At 46.6% G+C, this 23141-nt stretch overlaps 1 protein-coding gene across 2 annotated transcripts in view; it reads right to left on the bottom strand.

Annotated features, from left to right (window-relative positions):
- Nucleotides 1-361: 361 nt before the first annotated feature.
- HIP1 (huntingtin interacting protein 1) overlaps nucleotides 362-23141 on the bottom strand; it is a 160101-nt gene continuing 137321 nt past the window's right edge. Inside the window, exons 14-32 of one of the 2 annotated variants that reach the window (XM_063089744.1) lie at nucleotides 21003-21186; nucleotides 20404-20492; nucleotides 19877-19993; nucleotides 18828-18929; nucleotides 18450-18593; nucleotides 17778-17913; nucleotides 16279-16365; nucleotides 15977-16084; nucleotides 15602-15738; nucleotides 11728-11838; nucleotides 10840-10898; nucleotides 10408-10501; nucleotides 9264-9364; nucleotides 8877-8982; nucleotides 8018-8141; nucleotides 7503-7564; nucleotides 5035-5143; nucleotides 4244-4323; nucleotides 362-3852 (exon numbers count right to left, since the gene is read on the bottom strand). In XM_063089744.1, the coding sequence (XP_062945814.1) occupies nucleotides 4271-4323; nucleotides 5035-5143; nucleotides 7503-7564; nucleotides 8018-8141; nucleotides 8877-8982; nucleotides 9264-9364; nucleotides 10408-10501; nucleotides 10840-10898; nucleotides 11728-11838; nucleotides 15602-15738; nucleotides 15977-16084; nucleotides 16279-16365; nucleotides 17778-17913; nucleotides 18450-18593; nucleotides 18828-18929; nucleotides 19877-19993; nucleotides 20404-20492; nucleotides 21003-21186 (1923 nt within the window). In that variant the 3' untranslated portion in view covers nucleotides 362-3852; nucleotides 4244-4270. The remainder of the gene's footprint in view (nucleotides 3853-4243; nucleotides 4324-5034; nucleotides 5144-7502; nucleotides 7565-8017; nucleotides 8142-8876; nucleotides 8983-9263; nucleotides 9365-10407; nucleotides 10502-10839; nucleotides 10899-11727; nucleotides 11839-15601; nucleotides 15739-15976; nucleotides 16085-16278; nucleotides 16366-17777; nucleotides 17914-18449; nucleotides 18594-18827; nucleotides 18930-19876; nucleotides 19994-20403; nucleotides 20493-21002; nucleotides 21187-23141) is intronic. The other variant, XM_063089743.1, reaches the window with a different exon arrangement.

The raw sequence follows: 23141 nt of genomic DNA, 5'->3' as shown, positions 1-23141 counted from the left end.
CACACACTGGCAGCATTAGGTTGCAGCCAATCTTGCTGTGGAAAGGTCACCATGCAACTCAGGCCCCATTCTACCAGCTTCCTCTGCAAATCTTCTGGTAGCTGCAGCTGACTTGCTCTTAATCCTTTTATAATTAGCAGCTTCGCTCCCTAAGCAGAATTAGTCACATCCAATTTTAAGGCGACAGGTTATATTTGTATCTCAGGGATGCAGAGGAAGCAGCCACAGCCCGAGCCCCTGGATTTTATGCAGAGACGTGGCCTTCTAGATAAACCACAGTATTGACCACTTCGGCACTTTGTTTGACCGTTCCCACAGACAGGATGTGCACAAAGAGGATGGAATATGCTTAAGTGCAAACTAATGTTTCTCAGCCATATTCCAAAAGGCACAGAGCTAAGTGCACTCCATGAACCTCAGTTTCCAGATGCAGGCTTTTCACTGGAATGTTGACCTCACAGCCACTTTGCTTGGTCGGTTATCACCACTACTCTCTATTGCCAGGCTGAAATATTTATTTGAAAAATTGAAAACACAGATGCAATGTATTATACAAAAAAGGTCTTAATAGCATAATAAAAGTATTGTTGGAAGGAAACAAAAGCCAGTGGCTACCTGCCCTGGGAAGGTAGGCACTCAGTGAAAAATGAAATTTATAGGAACTATTCTAACAGGAAATTGGGGAAAAGGTGAGGGAAAAAAAAAAAAAAAAAAAAGAAAAACCCAACCCTATCCCTGCAAACCTAGATGTGAAAGAGTTTGTTATAAGTTTGAGACAAATTTGTTATCACCAAGATTTAACCGAACCCCTCGGTTTGTCCCTATGAGTGGTAATCAGCTTAATTTAGGGGCTTCAAACCTGAGGTAGTTGAGGGTCACCTGAAAGACATGTCTGGAAAAATCTCCTCTCAGAATTGAACCCAATGACGTCTAACCATTGTTTCCTGCTGCTTTGGCTCCCAGGGTGAGAGGTGTTGCCACACTGCTGTGTGTTACTGACCCTATATTTGGCCTGAACCTGGGAGACAAAGGAATTGAGCAGTTAGCAACTGGTCTGGCTTGCTGTGCTGCTGGCTGGCAGGCTCCTGGTGGTGGTTATCTATGCTACAGGTAGCATGGTCTCTGGAGGACCAAGGATGGCAAAGAGAGGGCAGAGCCAGTCTGCTTGGAAGGCCAATGTGGGGACCGAAGGCTTTCACTGGCAGGAAGGATTTCCAGAGATTTGGAAAGGTGGTAGAAGGTAGCAAGACATTTACTAGCTGTTAAAGACTAAGGTAAAGTGGAGCCAGGAAACCCCTCTAGATGAAGGAGTTGGTCAAGAAGTGAGAACTTCCCAGGTGCAAGCAGAAAACCAGTTCCTCTTCAGGGGCCAGAGGCTAAAGCAAACTAACCTGACTGAAAAGACATGTACTTGGGATCCCTGTGCTGCCTGGTATAAACGTATGTGTCCGATTTGGTGGCTGAAATGATTCCAAGAAAGGATGCTCTGGATAGTGTTTGGTTCTTCCAGCCACTGGGTTAAGAACTCATATTCAGGTGGGATCCTAGGGGGATCTGTGGGCAGCAGAATCAGCAAACAATCTAAATTACAGTCTCATTCAAACTCCTTACTCAGACACAAAATAACCCCACAAAGGTAGGTCTTTTCTTCTTTTTTCTTATTGCATATACAAATATCCTTACTCTAGAGGTATTAGAGCACTGTATAACAAAATTAAATAACAGATGCAGCTGTATTTCAACCTCTTATCAATCCTGAACTGTCCTACCTTATTATGACCCATTTACACTCACCCATGAGACTTCAGCCACTAATGACGCTCAGTGACTCATTTAAAAGGCTGTGAGGTTCATTTTTAGCTCTAAGATGTGATTCTTGTTTTAATCAAAGGCATTTCACACCAAGTATAACGCACTCATTTTCAGAATAGCCAAAATAGGACAGTTGGATTTTGGCTAGAGAATGGACTAGTTTCTAATCTGAGCTATTAGGAAAGTAATTACACTAAATCTGACAGGTATTTCCTAGCGTTAAGACTGAATTAGCCTGTGCTCCTGTTTAAGTGCTTTCTAAACCGTTTTATTATACAGGTTAAGACCAAAAAGATTTTCAAAATTTCTGTGGCTTCCTTTTAGAGGCAGTGTTATTCAGAGAATCTTAATCTGGCCCAATATACTAGATTCCCCCTGCACGGCAATTGTAGCATGAGTGTGAATGGCCATGACTCCAGAAGTGAGGACATGCTGACCACACTGAGAACACACTGACTGGCTTACCTGGCACAACTGAGCCTCAGAATGGAAAAACACTGAGCACAAAGAAGCATTAAACATAAGACTGCCCAATTTCTACTGCTGATACCTCCTTAGCCTAGTACGGAGGTCACACATCTGAGTAAGGTAATCTGAGTTCCTGGGAGACAGATTTCTGAGTGTCCCACTTAGAAACTGTACAGAGAGGAAGTCGGGGGGGTGGGTTAGGAAGAGGAGGGCTTATTCACAGTGATCAAACAGAAGTCTCACAACCTGTCATGTAGCAAAACTTAGCCATGTTCCTTTGGGACAGACAGGTCCTTGGGACAGACAGCTACTACCTATGAGTTGCTACAGATAAAGAAGGAAGACATTGTTTTCCAAGATTGGAAGGTCACTTAAATGCTGGGGTCCATTTGGAAGTGGCAAAGTGCTGTCAGGCTGCTGGTCTCTAGGAGGCTGTGCGTGTGCCCTCTGTCCTCATGTGCCCTGGAACCATGTGTGGCTGGAAGGAGTCAGAGCCGGTGGTTCCCCTTTCTTGTCTTCCCTGACCCAGATGCTTTGAGGAACCTGCTTGCTTTGGGACCCAGGCCAGTAACAGTCCAGGGATGGCATCTGGGCCTTGTTGTGATCTTGAAGGCCTACATGGCGGGGCAACAGTGCAAGCCATGCCATAGTCACACGTTAAATCCCGATTGCTCCAAGTGTCTTTTTACGGGCTGCTGCTGCTTAAAGGAGGTTAGTAATAAATATTAAGGGCACCAAACCAAGCACAGTGTTCTATTGTGGGAACAAGTGTGTCTGATCTTCTGGGCCTGTCGTAGGTAGAATATGGAACTGTCTTCCTCAGATTCAAGAGGATGTCAAGGCAGACACGTGGAGAAAGGAATTAGAAACCCCTCACACACTCCCTCTTCGGGCCCTGCCTAGGTGTGAAGGACGGTGGTCCACGTGACGTTGCATGGACAGTTCGCTCCAGGGCAAGCAGTGTTGTGACTCTCACCAGCTCCGTTCAAGCATGGGATAAGGTTTCTGAGCCTGGTCATAGGAGTTCCTAAGCAAGGTGTCCCCTGAAGACCTGGGCTGGGTGCACCCACCTCTCTCCTCTTTCAGTTGCCCTCTCACATGTGAAGATGGCCAGAGGCTTTCAGCTGGGCTCCAGCTTTAGGAAGGAAAGGCACTCGCTCCGCTTCTGCCTTTGAGGAAAGCTATTACTCAGCAGCTCCACCCACCCTGGAGAGTGGCCGTGGGTGGCAGGGCATGAGGCTGAGGTGAGCACCAAGGGAAGCTTGAGCAGCACCGTGGCAGGGACAGCCATGCTGTGGGCACCAGAGGACTCAGAGCTCCAGGGCCATGCCCTTCGAGAGAGTTGGCTATGTGAGTGAAACTTTAAAAAATAAAACCAAAAAGCCCAACCAACCACCGTAAGAAGCAGCGGGAATCCACAGAATTGCAAATAGAGGGGGGACTGCCTCAGTATTCTCAGCCAGGACACTCCTGCTGTCCTTCTGCTGTGCACAGGCCAGGCTAGTGTTCTGGTTTGGAATCCACAAGCCCTCTGATGCTCACAAGTTTGTGCAAATGATGAAACGGGAAAGACTGAGAAGAAAACAGAAGAGAAAATGCGTAAGATCTCCCCACTCCAAGCTCTCAACAACAAGAGGCCCCTCTAATAAGGACACCCATTGTTGAGGGGTCAAACAGTAGGTGGGACTGGATGGAGGTCCTCTGTTGGGTGGCCCTGTCCTCCCTCCTCTTTGGACCTGGGCTTGCTCATGGGCAACACAAGTCAGCCTGGACACTAGGGAGGCAGGGAAAGAAGAGGCGGGGGTTCAGGCAGGAAGCGTGTCACTGTGGAGGGAGTCTTTGTAAGGGTCATGCTGCTTCTCAGCACTGGTCATTGGGAGTGGTGCGGCTGCCATGGGGACTGCAAGGATTTGGTCCGTGGCTGGGGAAATAACAAACATGTAGATGGGTAACAAGGATTTACACTGACATATGGGGCGTTGGTTTGGCTCTATTCCTTTTCGGTTACTGCTTCTTGCAGTGTAGGTGGAGATGCTTCTGTTCCTAAAAGAAAATGATAACTTATATAGCATACTTCCTGCATGCACTCATTCATTTAACCCACAAAAACTGCCACTGTGTTGGGCTCTAGAATACATTATAATCATAACTATAGTGTGACCATCTGTTCCCTGAGTTCACTGTCTAGAACGGATCAGGATCTATTTATGGTTGGTTCCCAGAGTGGGTCAAGTCCAACAAGAATCAACAGTCATGGCTGTGATCAAGTTGGCCACTTGGGACATGCGGGAAAGTGCATGCAGACTGTGGGTGACAGTGTGTGTGGGCTGGCGGGCCAAGTATTGCTGCCATGCACCCCACTTCTCAGCTCCTGAACCCTCAATCCCTTGGCCGTTGTTGCCCATGGCTGACTCTGGACAGTCAGAACCTGGAAATTCACTGGCCTTGCCTGACAGATCCCCACTGACCGTTACCCATTCACAATTCAGTCCTATTGATGAATGTAAACTCCTGGGGAGCCATCCAGGCCAGTGGGCCTGCAGGGGACGGGAGTGAGTGAGCCTAGAGTCCCTTGGTCAGCAAAAGCTTTCAAGTCACTACAGGCTACCCCAATTTTAGGCTTAAAGGTCATTTATGACTGAAGAGAAAACAGGCTCCACAGGAGAGGAGAGTGGTAGGAGGAAGGGGCTGAGCCGAGGGCTCCCGCGCTGTGTTGTGGGAAGGGCCCACTGGCCGTGCCGCAGAGCCGCTCACCTTCCTCCCAGCCCTCAGCGACGCCGGCGAGCTCGTAGTGCTTCTTTCGGAGCTCCCCCAGCTTCTGACGCTCCTTCTGCAGCTCATTCTCTAGCTCCAGCACCCTCACCTGTGGGGAAGGTGGGTGCAATGTTCTTTTGATCAGCTTGCCGACAACAGTCTTATTTTGACTTAACCCTTTTCCTCTGCATTCTGGTTTCCTTCTTCTGTATTTTGCAGCCTGTTTTCATAGCCATCCAGTCCTCAGTTTCACCTGTGTGCTCTCATCTCCCCATCATCTTGCTCATGCATCTACCCCAGTGGCTCTTACGTTTTTCTCACTGTGATCCTCTCCTGGACATGGATGATGCTTTAAAACCAAAGGCTTTGGATAAGTCTCTAATAAGTCGCTATCTGAATACAAGTCTACTATTTAGCACACCTATCTGGTGGGTTCCAAACTAGTTGTGCCCCTTTTTCAATCCCAGCTCCCTGGAAGTTCAAGTAGGAACCAGATATGATGGTTCTGGTGTCTCTGAGGTATTGGTACAACCTAGAGCTATTATTTTTCCAGAAGAAGGCACAACAGTCTTACTAAAGAAAGGTGTGATCTTGACTAGCTCTACTTCTGATTAATTAATGTTTTAATTCAAGAAACATTTGCTGAGCACCCATATGTACCCCAGGCTCTGTTAAAGGTGCTGGAGACATAGTGGCCAACAGATAGATGAGGTCTCTGCTTACCTTGTAGGGGGGAAAAGATAAACCAATGAACAAGAAAAGATCAGATTGTAAAGGAAATGACACAGGGTGATGTGATAAAGAATAAGGGTGGTCAACAAAGGCTACTCTCAGGACGTCACTTTCAAGCCGAAACCTAAATGGCCGTAAGAGCTCAGAGTTGCTCATGGAGTTGTTCAGAGAACTGGGAAGAATATCCCAGGCAGAGGAGCAAAGGCTGTAAAGCAGGAATGCGCTTGTGGTGCTGGGAGAACGAAGGAACCCTGTGTGAGAGGGAGAGGGCCGTGAGAGGAGGTAGGTGTCATTTTTTTTTTTTTTTTTTTTTTCGTGACTGGCACTCAGCCAATGAGTGCACCGGTCATTCCTATGTAGGATCCGAACCCGCAGCGGGAGCGTTGCCGCGCTCCCAGCGCAGCACTCTACCGAGTGCGCCACGGGCTCGGCCCGTCATTTTGCTTCTTTGTGCAAAGGGAAGGATTTAAGCCGGGAGGTGACATGTTGTCATTTATGTTTTAAAAAATATTATGTGGAGGATAAATGTAGACGGCCAAAAGTGGGAGCAACTAGATCCAGTGAAGTGGCTCCTTTTCTGTTTTTAAATTTCTCATTAAGGAAAATGGGAAACAACTACAGAAGGATGGAGAGGAGCACAGTGACCCACCACGTACCTTTCTCTGGCTCCTCCAGCGTCGACTCGCAGCAGACTAACCTCAGCAATGCTCTTTGCTATTCTCCCCACCACCTGACCCTGACACAGGATTATTCTGAAGCAAACACTCACGTACATTATAGGTGTTTTGCAGCACTTCAGGAGACAGACAATGGTGTGTTTTGGAGATTAGAATTGACCAGACTTGCTGGTGGATTGGATGTGGAGGGTGAGGGAAAGACAGGCACCACGGATGACTCCTATGTTTGGGGTTCAGCACCCAGATGGGTGGTGGGGGTGCCATTTACTGAGATGGAGAAAATGAGGGAGGGACAGAGTTGGGTATGACGGACACCAAGAGGCTATTTCAGACATGTCAAATTTGACATACTTATTGGGCATGAAGTGGAGATACCAAGTAGGCAGTTGGATATGGATAGAGAGAAAAATTTGGAATTTACCAGCACACAGATGGTACTTAAAGTCAAGCAGGACTGGATGAGACCACTAAGCAAGACAATCCTGTCAATATTAAGACAGAAATTTGGCCACATGCCTTTTCCTAAAGATGCTGAGTGAGCTTAACAATCACAGTCTGGATTTTACTCCAAGACCAATGACCGATCATTCTAGAACAAGGATGTCAGATGTTTTCCGGATCCCACCGATTCCTATCTTGCATGGCATAAGAGAGCAACAGAGAGAAACGGCACTGCCTCTGAGGAACTAACAGTGAATTGATTTTGTTTTAAACTAAAGTCGTACACAATTAATTCACATCAGAAGATTTAAAAAACTGTCTACAGTAAGACGACTAAACAGTTTGTGGACTGCTGGGAGGTCCCTGGTACTGTCAGAGGAACACTAGTCCAAGCCTAGTAGGCAAGAGTTAAGATTCTGACCTTTATGAATCACCTCTCTCCACCTCTACTGTTACTTCCAGCATGATTTACGTTCAATCTTGGGCTAGTAGGTGCATCTCTGCTCATTTCTCCCCAAGTCTCTCTCTCTCTCTCTTTGGCTTCTCTCCATGGGAGTAATATTTGGGGTTGATATCTGGGCAACAGAGACTGTCTAGACTCAAAGATGGAGCTCCTACCTGGGAATCCATCTCTTGGCGTTTGATCTGCGTCAGTGTCATGCTTGAGAAGTCCATATTGTCTGCAAAGACGGAAATAAGAAGGTCTTGTCAAATGCTATCCCTGGCTGGCTCTCGCCTGAGAGGCAGCCCAGGCCAATGCTCTGCTGAAATGCTTGGCATGCCATTTGCCAACATGTGCATGGAAGCAACTGAGGGATGGAGAGCAAGAAAGGATGAGGAGGTTACCAGGTAACCAGGATCAGACCTTCCCAGAGGCAACCAGGCCCATAGAGCTATTTCTTGAATTCAGAGAAACAGCTAAATGGCAAATCTACTTAAGGGCCTGTCACTGTACTGATGTAAACAGCATGCCCATGTGGTGTCCCACCTTAGGAGAAAATAATAAATATGAATATAAACAGATGAAAAACTAGACTTTAGAAACAGAACTGTGGGAAGCTGGGATTGTGGGAAAGAATGGAAAGAACGACTAAATGGGGTGGATCAGAAAAGCATCACTTCTGAAAGGCTACCTGTCTCCTCAATCTGTGATTTGCCGGAAATGGTGGAGGCCACGACCCCAGCAGTGGCGTGGTTCACTCTCCGAGAGGCCTGCTGCAGCTGGGCTAGGTTGGGGCTGTCCTTATCAGCTTTCACCTGTCAGGACAAAGCAGACAGGTTCACACAACACCTAGAGCAGCAAGGACTGAACGAAATAGTTGGTCTGATGGTTCTTGACAAATACACATGAGCTGCTGCAGTCACCAATCAACTTCTCTAAAACTGCTGCCTACAGGGTTGGCTCCTGGCATATCTATAACATAAAAAGTTATTCCTGGTATTGTTGCTTGGTGGCCCAGAACTCTATCACTTATTTGGATAAACTGTCCCAGTTGTGGAGACCAATCTGGGACAACAAGAAATCAGGATGAATAAAGAACACTTGCTGGGGTGCCGTCAAACCCGTGAAAGGACCTTGGTCACAAGCCTTGCATGAGGATTAGTTGGAGCACTGGTTCAGACATGGAGACTAATGAGGAGGTGCAGACACTGGCTGTGGGATCTGGGTCAAGCCAGGTAACCTGCTACTTATTTGAGTGCTTCTTCAATGCCAGGATTGCTAATCGGAGGTTGGCACAGCTGGGACTATGAGAGGCCACTTGTAACGGAAGTACAGAGTTCATGTGGTAAGCTGGGTAGAGGGTCTCCCTGCTGACAGATGAAAGCTTCTAGAGGGTGATATGGGACCGTTAAGAGGCGGAATCTTTGTTTGGAACCCAACCTACCTGGAACCTGGATACATCATCTGTTCTTGGGGCCAGTTCATCCTCCATGTACTGTCTAACCTAGCTAGGCCTCACAATGTCCTAGAGGGTCCAGCACGGGTCCTACCTTGGATGCAGCCACAAGCTGGGCTGTACTAGCAGCAATTTCATGCGAACACACCATTAGCTCCTCAAATTTCCCTCTGCCTTGTACCACCAGATCAGCTGCATCCCTGATAGGAAAGGACACGATGAACTGGGTCTGAGACAGCCACAACCTATCATGATCCCACTTCCAGAATACCCTATCACTCTGGCTGGACGGGAGGACAGCTTGCCTGTCTGCCCTGCCCCTGGGTGGTCCCAGGAGACTTGGGTTCCCTTGCAAACTTTGAGTACTACTGACTTCCTTATCAATAGTTCATGTCTAGGTTTTTCACCCTAGCTATTCTCTGGGGTAGATCAATGGAATGGGAGTCAGGAAGGAGGAGCCTTGGGACCTGCAGACACTTACACCATGACAGTAGCTCCCCAGCCCACAGCTTTAGAAGCTGAGATGAGTCCTTCCGTCCACCGAGAGTTCTTGGCATAAAACTCTTTAGGGGATGCTGTACCCTAGGGAAGTAAAAAACAGTAATAACTATCTTTTATTGAGTGCCTACTATGTGCCAGGTCGCTTCCATATATATTACCCCATATAGTCTTCATGGTAACTCTGAGAGGTGAACATTACTATTCCCATTCTACCAATAAGAAAACTAAGATCAGAGAAGCAAAAATACTTTTACTTTTTCCTAGGTCATGCAGGAAATAAATGGAAGTAAATCTTAGGCTTTTCTGACTCCAAAGCCTGTAGCATTTCTATTATATCACAATGTTTCTATATTATAGATAAAAGAATATATATATGTTCATACACGAATAAGTTAGGATTGATTGCAGGGGAGTCCAGCTGCTCTCCATCATTTGTCAAAAGAGGAGGATACACAGTGAACAATTTAAAGAATTATTTCTACTTGGATTTAAAAAATGTTTTTATGCTTTGGAAGTGTCTGATGGTCTGAGAATCTGCAAATATTCCTTGTTCAGTCTGTCTTTCTATTTTAGGAACAGAAAACATTACCTCACAGACTGATAAAAAGCACCATCAAAGCAGATATGGCTACTTTCTTTCTAGGATGGTTTTCAGGCTCATAACCCCATCCCTGGACCTGTGCCTCCTAAGCTGCAGCTGCATACTGGACATGAGGCTGATAGTGAGCTGACTCTGCTGTTGGGAACAGACATGGCAAAGTCCCCATGAAAAGTCGATGCTAGGTCTGCTCTTTGGACCTGCCCAGTCTGCAAAAGTCCTCACTTCCTCCTCAGAGGGCCCAGCCTTGCAATGTAAATGGGGTTTCCACCTTAAGCTCCATCAACATCGCCTAGGGAAAGGGAGCTGGAGGTGGAAGCTCCAGCTGCCCTCTGGGGACCTGGCAGGGACCAAATTTCTTCCCACAGTGTCTGCTGACTTGCACAGGAGTGGCAGCTGCGCCCTCAGGTGGACACAAAGAAGGAGATGGCTGCATAACTGGATTTCAGTGAACGTGGATGAGCCCCTCTGTGAGGTGGGAATCCATAGTCGATGTCTCTTCTCCGGTCCATGGGCCCACACTCACCCTGCCGCTCTCCACGATCTCTCTCTGGAGGTCCTTGGAGGCCACAATCAGGACCTGAATAGTCTGCATTAGGCTGGTGCAGGAACCAAGGATCCTGGGGAAAAAAAAGTCTCTTTTTCACTCTTAAAGGCAAACTTAGAATGGAAAGAGGCAAGGAAAGCTCAGACATTGCTGGAATCCTCCAGGGTGAAACCCTAAAGGGAAGGCAAGAGAGGGAAAAGACTTGTTCATAAGGAATAGTTAAGTCATGATTCCTGGGGCTTCTTTTTCTCTAATTACCATCATCGTTAATATTGCCATCAACAATTACATGGACTCAGCTCTTCCCTGTGGCTGCTAATGTTCTAACTCCCCAGTGGGTGTGCAAACTATAATCCAGTGCAAGGAAGACTGATCCTGCTCACCCAGGTGCTCCGAGCTGCTCAGACTGACCTTTCATTCACCTCCAATTTGACTCCCGTGTCTCCCGCTCGGGATTTGCTGAGCATCTCCTGTTAAAAGGAAGTATGGTTTCTAAATATGTCACGAGTACTGAGAATCCACTGATGTCCTACTATGTTTTGAATCCAATATCCTGTGGTAGCTGAGAAATCTGAATCTGGAAGTCCCCATCCACATCCTTGCAAGAGTCAGGAAAAAAATCCAGACCTCCAATCTATTCGGGTGGGACGCAGCCACAGCAGGCTGGCTCTATAGCCCATGAGCGCCTTGACGTTCTGGCATCCAGGCTGATATGTGCAGAACCACAGCCCCTGCTGAGAGAGGCATCTGCTACCAGGTCCTAGGGGCAGGTGTTCACACATGGTGGGCAGCTTGAGACTTCCACCAAAGAAGCAGTATGTGGCCTTCCCAGTGTTGCCCACTCAGCTTTTTCTGGGAGAATTGTTACCACTGATTGGGGTGCCACTGATTTACTGAGTGCCTGGAGCAGAGATAAACGTGCACTATCTCATTTATCTCTTACAACATTCCTTCTGGGGTAGTTATTATGATTCTTGCCATCATATGGAAGTAGAATCTGAATCTTAGCAAGGTGGATGTAACTTAATGGAGTTATATAACTAATAAGTGCTTGGTATGGAATTTGAACTTGGTGGTCTGACACCAAAGTATCTGATCCCTGAGGAAACTGCCCACCTTCCTTCAATGAGGGACTTCTCATTTCTGTCCCTCAGAGATGCCAGTGAATCTGGGTTTTGGTTTCCTTTACAAGGGGCTTCTGCAGCCTTAATGGATGACTGCAATATGTCTAATGGGCAATATTGCCTAAGGGCAGGTGCAGGAGCGTTGCTCTGGGAGATCCTGCGGGAGCTTCCGTACCTCTATCCTGGCTGTGGCAGCCTCAATGGCAGCTGAAGTGGCAGCCATCTCCTTGTCCACCAGGTCCCCCAGCTCCTCCTGTTTGATGTCCAGGCCCCTGGGCAGGAGCTCCTGTGAACAGCATCACAAGGCTGAAATGACCCTTTGAGCTGCTCTCTCTTCTCTTTTTGCAGACCTGTAACCCTGACTTGGTGGCAGAGGTAGTGCTCTCCCACCGCAGAGCACCTCCTGCAAGCTGTGGAGAGGGCTTTCACAGACCGCATTTGGAACTCACTATGACATGAACTCTTGAACTTCATGCTCCTTCCTCCACACTTGCTCAGACCCACCTCTGTCCAAGATGCTGTCGCTGCCTAGCCCCAGGCAGCCATTCAGCTGCAGCCACTTGGACCCTAACCCCGTGCTGCATTATGTCATCACATTTGGTCCATGGCAGGTATTTTTAAAACTTTTTCAAATTCAGATGATATCTTCCAATCAGTCTGACCCTTATTTAACTCTGCTTCCACAGCAATCATATGAGGTAGTTACTAGTCCTGTTGTACAGATGGGAAACCAAAGCTCAGAGAGGTAACGTGTCCTGACCACAGGTATGCTGCTGACAGATGGTAGAGCAGAGATTTGAACTCAGGTCTGACTGATGGCAAAATTCATAGTTTTAAAAACATTACATGTTACACATATTACAGTATAAAATATATATGAGTGGTTTAAAGAATGAGAATAAAGACCCATGTTATCCATCACCCAACCTAAGGAATAGCTTAAGAAACATTATCAATACCTTTGGAATCCCCTTTATTCTGTCCTGACTTTATCTCCCTTTCTCCCTACTTTCCACCCCCAGATAAACAGAGAATTCATGAGAGTAATTATCATGTCTTATTTGTTTAACCATGTACGGATGCATCCCTAAACAATACATTGTTAAGTTTGAATCTTTTGGTCTTTACATAAAAGGAATCAGAGTGGGAGGCAATGAGAGCTTGAGGAAAGTGTTACGGCTTTTGTTTTTTTTAAAAAAAAAGGAGGGCTGGCTGGTTAGCACAGTTGGTTAGAGCATGGTGCTGATAAGGTCAAGGGTTCAAATCCCCACACTGGCCAGCTGCACCCCCCCAAAAATAAATAAAAGGAATCGTATTTGTGTGTATTTTTCCATGACCTTATTTTTCACTCAACATTCTATGTGTGTAGTTCACCCATAATCTAGAGATTCTATTCCTAGGTATACCCTAGAGAAACACTTCCATATGTGTATCAAGAGATATGTAGAGATATGTACAAGAATGATCATAGAAACATATTTGTAATTGTCTAAACTGGAAATAACCCAAATGTCCATCAACAAGAGAACAGAGAGATAGATTAAGCTGTAGTCACACAGTGGAATACTACAGAACGGTGAACTTGACCGTGTCCTCACTGATGACTCACACAGAATGGTGAGGGCAAAAGAAGGCTGCAGAAGATACGTACAGTATGACCCACTTATATAAAGTCAACAACACGTAAAACCAACAACATATTACTTATGGAGGTAAAAAAAGGACATGGTCTTTCTAGCATCTTCTGGAAATCTGATGAAACATTCCACCCTCCATCTCTTCACCTCTGCATTCCAGTTTAAAAAATCATTTGCCACATTTTGTGTGATTCCTTCAGTTCTGTCATCCAGTTGACTAATTCCCTCTTCTGCTCTGTTTTAATCTACTGTTGAACTCATATACTAAGTTACTAATGGTTACTTTCAAGGACTATATTTTTCATTTCTAGAAGTTCCATGCTTCTTTTTCAAATATGTCTTGTTACTTCTGAAAACATCTTATTCCTTTGTCACACTTGTAATGCCTTTTTTTAGTTCTTTAAACATGGCAAATATATTTATTGTGAACTTCCTTAGGACTTGACCTGTGAAACTTCTCTGAGGTCAAGGTTCAAAGCGTATTCCTCCAGAGAAAATTAGGATCTGCTTCTGCCAGATATCTGGGTCTCTAACAACCTGACTACTTTAAAGTTTAAACTCAATTTTCTATTTGGGGTTTTTAGGCCACATATGTAGTATGAGATTTGGACCCTGAACCCTTGGTGTCTTGCACTTAGACATTCCCTAGGAAGCTGCGTTTCCTTCTTCCAGAACCAAGGTTGAGACAAAGTCTCTCCTGGAGAGTAGGCTTTTTTCCCCATTTACTCAAGGTGTGATCCTCCGGGGTTCTTTATTTGGGAGGAAGGATCTTCATTTCAATCTTTTATCCTACTTGGTCCTAGGTTTTATTTCTTGTTCTCCTCTGTATATGTGGCCCATAAAATCCAAACTCTAAAGTCAAGGGTTTGGATCCCCATACTGGCCAGCCACCAAAAAATAAAATAAGATAAAAATAAAATCCAAGCTCTAGACCACCAGAGATGGGTGAACCCCGTAGGACAAATGCTGACTCTAGCATTCTTTTGGCTTCTGATTCTCAGAATTTCCTTAATTTTTAGCCAGTTCAATCAATTCATTTTTTTTTCAGATTTTATACAGCATTTTCTATGTCGAGGATTAGCTGAATATCTGGACAGCCCTATTGCCAGCAGGGCAGCCCACGTATGATCTCTCTACCGCTCTTTGCTTTGCTTTCATTAATGTAATTTTTTATCTCCTACGTACTTTGTACATGCATCCTGAGTTTTCACTTTACTCAATGCAGCAGTATTCTGGGGAAGATGCTCTAGCAGCAGCCAAAGGCAGACTATGCTAGCTGCTTACGCCACCACCACCAATTTAACAATACCGAAACATCAGTATGATCACGCCATCCTACTGAAACAGTCAGCAATTCTCCATCATCCATCATCTTTCTTTGCCCAGATGTTCTAGGTTCTCCATCTCATCGCCCACTTCTCCCCAGCATGCACCTTCCTCCCCATCAAGTCCATCTTTCTGTTTTATCTTTCCACGTGAAAATTCAACTAATTGAACATTTGCTGGGTATCTATCACTTGCCAAGTGTTATGCCAGAGACTGGGGATATAATAGGAACAAGGCACGGTCATGACCTTTGAGGACTCATCTGGGAGGCAACAGACAGGTGAGCAGGTGCACTATGGTGCTAGCTACCAACACTGCTAGGTGATGGGAGTGGGTGGGAAGGGCCCAGAGAGGTGAATTAAGGGCCAGATAGTGAAGGTCCTTGTATGTCAAGCTACATAGTTTGATTTTTATTATCAAACAAGGGATATAATAAGATCTCTGTTTTTGGAAGAGAGTAAAGAGGCCAGAGGTAAAGAAACTAATCAGGGGCTGTTGTTAGAGTCCAAATGAGAGATGAGGGGGGTCTGAACACTGGCCCTGGTCCCTTCCTTCTTCGAACTTATTACCACACCTTTGAGGAATTAATTAAATGTTACCTTGCACTATATTATTAAAATAGATCTCTATTACAGCTTTTATCACACTGTATCGAAAGAGCTGATTATCTTATTTTTCTTTTCTATGTCTCATTTGTCCACATGTAACTACACCTAACCCAGTTCCTGGTATATAGGACATATTCACTCCATCTTTATTGAATGAATAAATACACCATTATCTTCAGTTTAGGTGTTACCTGCCCAACCAGATAAAAATCCTCAGAGAAAGGGAAACTGCTTACTCTTCTTATATATTGCCTAACATGACGATGATGACAGAGATTCTCAATCAATAGCCAGTCAATTAAAAACATAGCTGGAAAGCCCTTCAGGAGGTCAGATTTTTCAGCTTTAACACTCTCTAGAATCATGTTGCAGGTGCAGAAAGACCAGGCTTAGAATGTCACTAATCCCCTGGCAACTCCCCAATACTCACACCCAAGAACAGTAATAACATTTCCTCGATAACAATATTTGAAAATACCTCGCCAATAGCCTTGATCTTGTCGAGACAGTTCCTCATGGCCATGCTGTCGGCATTCTTGAGGGTCCCCTCTTCCTCCAAGGAGGCCAGGTAAATGAGGGTTTCACTGCCATACTGCTTACAGGCCTCAGCCAATGCTGGAGATGCAAAGTGACAGAGACTCTTAAAGGCCCTCTGCTCCCCCCACTTTCTTTTTTTTTTTTGGTCTTTTTCGTGACCAGCGCTCAGCCAGTGAGTGCACCGGCCATTCCTATATAGGATCCGAACCCGTGGCGGGAGCATCGCCGTGCTCCCAGCACCGCACTCTCCTGAGTGCGCCATGGGGTCGGGCCCTGCTCCCCCCACTTTCATGAATGCCCCTCCCCTGGTACTCACAGTCGGCAGGCTCTGGCGGGGCTCTAAGGCTGGTGGTACTGCCATAAGCCAGGGTGTCACTGGTCAAGTGGGCAAGCAGTGTTACTGAGTGCAGAAGCCCACCGATATCTGCCAGGGGTGGAAAGGACAGTTTCTCAGGCCTGGTTGAGGGTGTCACTTTCGTACCCCCTTCTGCCCTGCTTTCTGAATTATACACACTCCCTTCTTGGTGCACAGGAACCTGCCACTGTTTCCATATTCAACCGTTTCTGAACCCCACCCAACCATCACCAAGGACAGAACCTATCCTTTGCCCTTCTTACCTTCTGGGCAGGCCAGATACTGGCTTCGGCTTTTTTCCAGTTTCTCGATGCAGCTGGAAACAGACTTGACTGTGGAGAGAAGGTGATCTGCGAGAGGGAAGACAAGACAACGTCAGGGGGAGACTTCTCATAGCCCGCTTCATCCTTGTGAGTTAAGTCACCTGATGGAGTGGCTTACCTGGTGAGCAATCCCAGTCCTGCAGGGGAGGCCAAGCTAGGGGAAGGGAGGAAACGCTGGCTACACTGTACCTATGTGATGTGCATGATTCTCTTACTAGAGCTTCAAAAGCTTCTGGGTCTGTTTGGTCCCTTAGCCAAGAACAAGGCAACTGCACCACCAGCCTTTCCTGTGAAGCCTTTCAAGGCCCTTTGGGTCTCACTGCTTTTGAGCCCAGACCTTTGGCTCTCTCGGGCTAGTCTATGATCATGCCGTGCACACAACAGTCACTCCTGCTGCTGGGCCTCTGACCACAGACCCACAGAGACCATGCAGTGTAGGATTTAAGAGGATAGCCTCCCAAGCCCAGGCATGGCTCCTGTCTCTACCGTTCCTGGCTGCGTCATCTCGGGCTGTCCTGCCTGCTTCCTCATCTGAAAACAGGGGAATGGCAGGGCCACCCCATGACAACACTGTGAGGATTAACTGGGCCAAGGCACATAGAGCGCCTGGCACATAGGAAACGCTCAGTAAATGTTGGCTGTTTTTATGATTACTCTCCCTCTTTCCTTCTCTCCACCAGTTCATTTCTCTCCTTGTCTTTCAAAACCCAGCTCATAACATCTCTTCTCAGAACCTGCCCCAGCCGCCCGCTTCTAGCATGCCCTCCTGAAGTTAGGTAAGTGACATGCTCCCTCGTTTGTAACTAATGCTGTGCGTCTTTATAGATGGCTTTCGGGCTGAATAAGCTGTAACAGTCCTTGCTGTTCACTTCATCAAATCAAGACCTCTCCACTCGGTAATAAAATCGACCGTCAGCTGTTTCCTCCCTTCTGCTTCCTCCTTCAATGAGACCTCTTGTCACTTTGCCAGTGTGCCATCTTGGCTTTAAAATGAGTTGTAATGAGATCTGTTCCTGGCTACGTTCATGGGCTCCCAGATCCCCCATGCCTGTGCACTCCCGCTCCTACCTACTGTGCACAGAGGCCCTCCTCTTCCTGCCTCGATTCAGACTACAGTTTTCTCCTTAGAGAGACATGGAACTGTCTGCTCCTCTTCCTGTTCACCTGCACAATTGTTTCAGGTTTCTGCTCCCAGTGCGACCCACTGACTAAGCAATAGCCATCATACCTGGGCGCTTTAGAAAATACTACTGCCCGGGTCCTATGCCCCAGAGCGACTGATTTAACTGATTTAGGATAGAGCCTGGGCATCCCTAAGGGATTCTGACATGCAGCTGGGCTGAGAATCCTGAGCTAAGTTTCATATGGGATTCAACACCAACAGATAACACCAAGCTGGGAGGATTTGTAACCCACATGCCAGGCAACTGGAAGAGTACCTGCAGATCCAGCACAGCTGATGAGAGTGGGTTCCTCAAGCTGGCTTAAGGCCTCACGTATCACCTGCTCCGCAGCCTTCCTGGACTCCACCAGAAGTGTTTTCTGTTGTTGCTTTGCAAGCTGGCACACAGATTCCTAGAAATGGTCCAGGGAGATGAGTCTGCCACAGACCCCACAATGAGCCCTGAGTAGCCTCCACCTGTGATCTAGCTGGGATTCCTGGCATTTAAGTTGTCGCTAAAGAGTCTGCCACAGACACCATAATGAGCCCTGAATAGCATCCACATGTGACCTAGCTGGGACTCCTGGCATCTCAAGTCGTTGCTAATGAGGTCCAAGCCAGCTGGCTTGACAGAGAGAGACACACTTTAACTTTGTCCACAGGTGTGTGCTGCTGAGCATGGGCGACTCTGGGGAGGGACCTGCAGCCTATACCCACTCCTGGGGAGAGCACGCCAGGTGCTCCCTTCTCATACGAGAGCGAGATGCTTTGCTTTCCCTCATGGGCTCCATGGGTGACATGTGGGCATTAGCAGCTGTGCTATGGATGCCTTTGTAACCAGGCCAAAGGCCTCAAGCCCGGTCATAGTCCCACCCCTCCTGCCTCCACGCTAGCACTGGGGCAGTATGATTCCACAGCTGATCAGCCCGACTGGGTGTCTGTCACTTGCCTGTGCACTGGCCAGCTTGAGCTGGGTGTGTTCCAGCTGTTCCTGAAGAGCAGAGAGTTCCTCCTCCCGATGAGCCGCCACACTCACCAAGCTGTCACGCTCTGTCTCTAGCTCAGTGACCTGGGTTGTCCACTTTGCTTCTGACTGCAATGGTGACCACGAGGGAAGTGGGAGATGCTGGGAGAACTAAACTGTCCCCTTCCCAGAGGTCCAAACCCACCACCTGGCCACAAGGAACAGGAGGTCATCTCTCTTCAACCTGCCACATTCATTCCCCTGAGCACACACTGATTGCAGATGGGGCCAGCATGGCCATGTGCAGGATGCTGGGTGACCAAAAAACTGAGCCAGAGGGATATCAAGAAAGGAGGCGCTCACCTGGGCAGATGTTTCCAGGCTGCCTTGAAGGACCTGGAGCTCCTGTTTGCTGGTGGCAAGTTCTTGCTTCAAGCTCTCTAGAACTTCCAGTTGTTCTTGAGTCTAAAAGAGAAGAAAAATGAAGGACTCTGAACTGGGTGGTGGTTACAAGGAATGGAGAAGTGTAAAAATTCCCCAAGCTATCGATGTGAGATGTATATGCTCTATTGTATGTCAGTTATATTCCAACCAAAAGTGGTGGGGTGGGGATGTGAGACCCCAGAGTGTACTAAAAAGTTTTCTTCTGGCTAGGCAGAATGTCAAGGGAGGAATTTTTAGGGACATTTTTCAAATGTCATGCTTGAGCACATAATACTAAAGTCAAAACAGATATTTAAGTCAGGCATCCTAATACTGGTATATTGCTGAATTATGGCATCTCATCATGTTAAAATCATTCCCTTTCTTTGATTTCTTTTCTCAGTGATGTTTTTCAAAGAGTGGTTTGTGACCCACTAGTAAGAATTCACAGCTAACACTTTTTAAAAGGAGGATTAAACAGAATAGAAACTATCTGAATGCATTTACATGGTAAGGATAAGATGACTTGGTAAAACGTTTATTTCCATTAGATAGATGTACTTTTCACTCTGGGTCACAGAAAAGTGTGAAAGCCACTCCTCTAAAGTCTGAGGTGTTCAGTTTCATCTATCTGACATCTCTTACTCCCCACTTTAGCCTCTGACCTGCCATGCCCACCCCACATGGTGTTCTGGCTGCAAGCCTCTGCCCATCCTCATCCCTCTCTCTCTCTGATCCACGTGCTTTCCCTTCCTTAGACTCTCCTCGAGTCTTGCCCTTGGAAAGCCTTTGCTGATTAACCTACTCAACTTGGGTCCTTTCATTACTTCATGGTCCTAACCCATGCACACACTGGTGACCGTGTCCTGACCGACCCACAGAACTGCCCACGGAGCAGGAGACGACAAAGTCCTCTGACTTGTGCAGATAGTGGATCTCCAGCTCTGCAGACTCCTCCTCATTTCCCAAGTGCTTCTCCTTCCACTCACTTTCCGCTGGGCCTGCTCACTTATGCGTTCCAAGGAACTCTCCAGCTCTTTCTTCTCTCGTTCCAAATCCACCTGGGCTTGTCTGGCCACAGACACCTGTTTGGTCACCTCTGCATTCTGTAAGGGAAGAACAGTACCTTGAATGGGCTGATCTCAGGCTTAAAGGACATCTACCTTCTAGAATAAATGATTGCATTCAGACTGTGACTGCCCTGGAACTGGACAGAGGAATTCTTTCCTACCCGGAAGGAAGCCAGAATAAAGTTCTTGCCTTCAGATACTCGGCTCTCAAGTATTTGCAGAAATAATAACAGTAGTGGGTAATCTAAGTGGGGCTGGCCCCTAAGGTGGCGCTCAAGCCACAGGAGGCAAGGGAGCTCGAAAACCTGGGGCTCCCAAGGCATGGTGGCAACCCACTAGAAACTGGCGGAGGCGTTAAACCTGCCTGGAGATGCCGTGAGGCCTGAGCCAATACCTCCCCTGTGGCGTGGGGTCTGTAGGATGGCAACAGGGGGTTGAGGTCCTACCTTCCGCAGCAGGTCGGCATGGTTCTGAACCAGCTCGCTGTACTTCTCCTTTAGCTTGCTATACCGCTGTTCATTGGCTTGGGCCTTCCCTGTATCGTCAAGGACAAGGTGAGGAGTCTATGCTGGCTGGGACGCTTTGCCCTCCTTCCAATAAGTCAGGGTCCCTGGAAGATCCTCCTTTCTTTCTACAAATGCACATATCTTTCTTGCTCTCGAAAATCCTACTTAAATCAACTTCTCTGGGAAGTTGTCTTTAAAAAAAAGAACTTTCCTGATCGAAATTACTACCCAGACTCATGCCTCCTCAGCATTTACACACATGCCATTCACTTTATCAGGGGTTCCAGATTTTATGTCAATTTCTTCTTTGGCCCTCCATCCTGTCTCCCTCTCCTCTGGCTCTCCACTGCCCCAGGCAGACAATGATTGGCATCGCCTGTGCCCACTGGACTCAGACCTGCCCCTCTGGCCGATGACAGGCGCCGGCATTCCTGACAGTGCGCCTGGAAGGGCGTGAGGCTGGGGCTCTGCTGGCCAACCTTCAGCCTCCCTCCCGGGTCCAGCTAGACTCTGTCCTCCCTACCCCACCAGCCTCTCACTTTCTATCTCCGTGAGGCTCCGCTGAGCTTTCTCAGTGTCTTCTCGCTGCTTCTTGAGCTCATCCAGCTCTGCCCGGAGGAACTCGCAGTCGTCGGCCGCCTGCTGCCGCAGGTGCTGCTGCTCAGCCAGCTCAGCTTCCAGCTCGCTGATGCGGCCCTTCAACTGCAGCACGGCCCGCTGGCCCTGGGGGAGCAACTCGGGGAATGAGTCCAAACACTGCACTGCCAAGGGTTGGGACAACGGGGCATACCACGCTGCTAGCACTGACCAAATAGACAGTGTCCCCAACAAGCCAACTCCTGAGGTCTCGGGAGAGTTGAGCCACCCAACCTACAAGAGGGGATGGTGGCAGGGGAGTTCTGGTCCTAGTTAGAGTGGCAGCAGTGGAGGAGCTGGGAGGAAGCAGGAGAGGATGCTGTGGCTGTCCCCGTGAGTAAAGTCTGAACAGCCACAGCTCTGAAGGGCAGTCACATACACAGCACCAGACACTGCACGTAGCCATCAGAGTTCCAAACCAAACTCTTCTTATCGCCAGGTGAGAAAAACTGGTCTTTCTCACCATGGCCTCCTAGCCAAGTGGCAACCATGGTTATCTCTGGGTATCACAGTGAAACTGAAGTTTGGCTTAAATGTTGTTCTCAAGGTATGTACAATAAGAAAGCATTATGATGGAGACCATGGGAAAGGCAGGTGCTTTTGGCTTTGGCATTTCCACTAATTAACCAACCTTAGGATGTGGTCCAACAAGTATCTATGGGATATAAGTTTAATATGACATGATTTTATGTAGAGAGAAACCTAAAGACTCTACCAAAAAATTCCTAGACCTGATAAATTCAATAAAGTTGCAGGATACAAAGTCAATGTACAAAAATCAGTAGCATTTCTATACACCAGTAATAAACATGCAGAAAAAGAAATATGTCCCATTTACAACAGCAACAACCACCAAAAAATATCTAGGAATAGGGCCGGCCCGTGGCTCACTCGGGAGAGTGTGGTGCTGATAACACCAAGGCCACGGGTTCGGATCCCTATATAGGGGTGGCCGGTTAGCTCACTTGGGAGAGCGTGGTGCTGGGAACACGAAGTCAATGGTTAAGATCCCCTTACCAGTCATCTTTAAAACAAAGAAACAAACAAACAAAAACCTAGGAATAAATTTAACTGAAGCAGTGAAAGATCTCTACAAGGAAAGCTATAAAACACTGATTACAGAAATTTAAAAAGACACACAAATGAAAAGACATACCATGTTCATGGATTGGAAGAATCAATATCATCAAAATGACCAGACTATGCAAAGCAATCTACAGATTCAATGCAATCCCCATCAAACTACCAATGACATACTTCACAGAAACAGGAAAAACAATTCAAAAATATATATGGAACAACAAGAGACCCCAGATAGCCAAAGCAATCTTGAACAAAAAGAATAAAGTAGGGGATATCACACTCCCTTACTTCAAAATATACTATAAAGCTATCATAATCAAAACAACATGGTACTGGCACAAAAACCGACACACAAACTAATGGAACAGAATAGAGAATTCAGAAATAAATTCACTTACCTACAGCTAACTAATTTCTGACAAAGGAGCCAAGAATGGTGTGGGGAAAATTGGAGATCCAAATGGAGAAGAATGAAACTAGATCCCTAACTCTCATCACATACCAAAATCAACTCAAAACGGAATAAATACTTAAATGTGAGGAACAAAACTATAAAACCTCTAGAAGAAAACATAGGGGAAACACTTCAGGACATAGGTCTGGACAAAGATTTTATGAATAATACTTCAGAAGCACAGGGAAAAGAAAAAATAAACAAATAGGATTATATCAAACTAAAAGCTTCTGTACAGCAAAGGAAATAATCAACAGAGTGAAAAGACAACCTGCAGAATGGGAGAAAATATTTGCAAATTATGCATCCGACAAGGGATTAATATCCAGAATATACAAAGGACTCAACAACAACAGTAAAAAAAAAAAAAAAAAAAAAAAAAATCCAATTGAAAAATGGGCAAAGGAATTGAACAGACATTTTTCAAAAGAAGACATACAAATGGCCAATGGGTGTATGAAAAAATGCTCAACATCACTAATCATCAGACAGATGCAAATCAAAA

Source organism: Cynocephalus volans, chromosome 3 (assembly GCF_027409185.1).
Source record: "Cynocephalus volans isolate mCynVol1 chromosome 3, mCynVol1.pri, whole genome shotgun sequence".
Lineage (NCBI taxonomy): Eukaryota > Metazoa > Chordata > Mammalia > Dermoptera > Cynocephalidae > Cynocephalus > Cynocephalus volans.
This window is presented reverse-complemented; position numbering and strand designations above follow the sequence as displayed.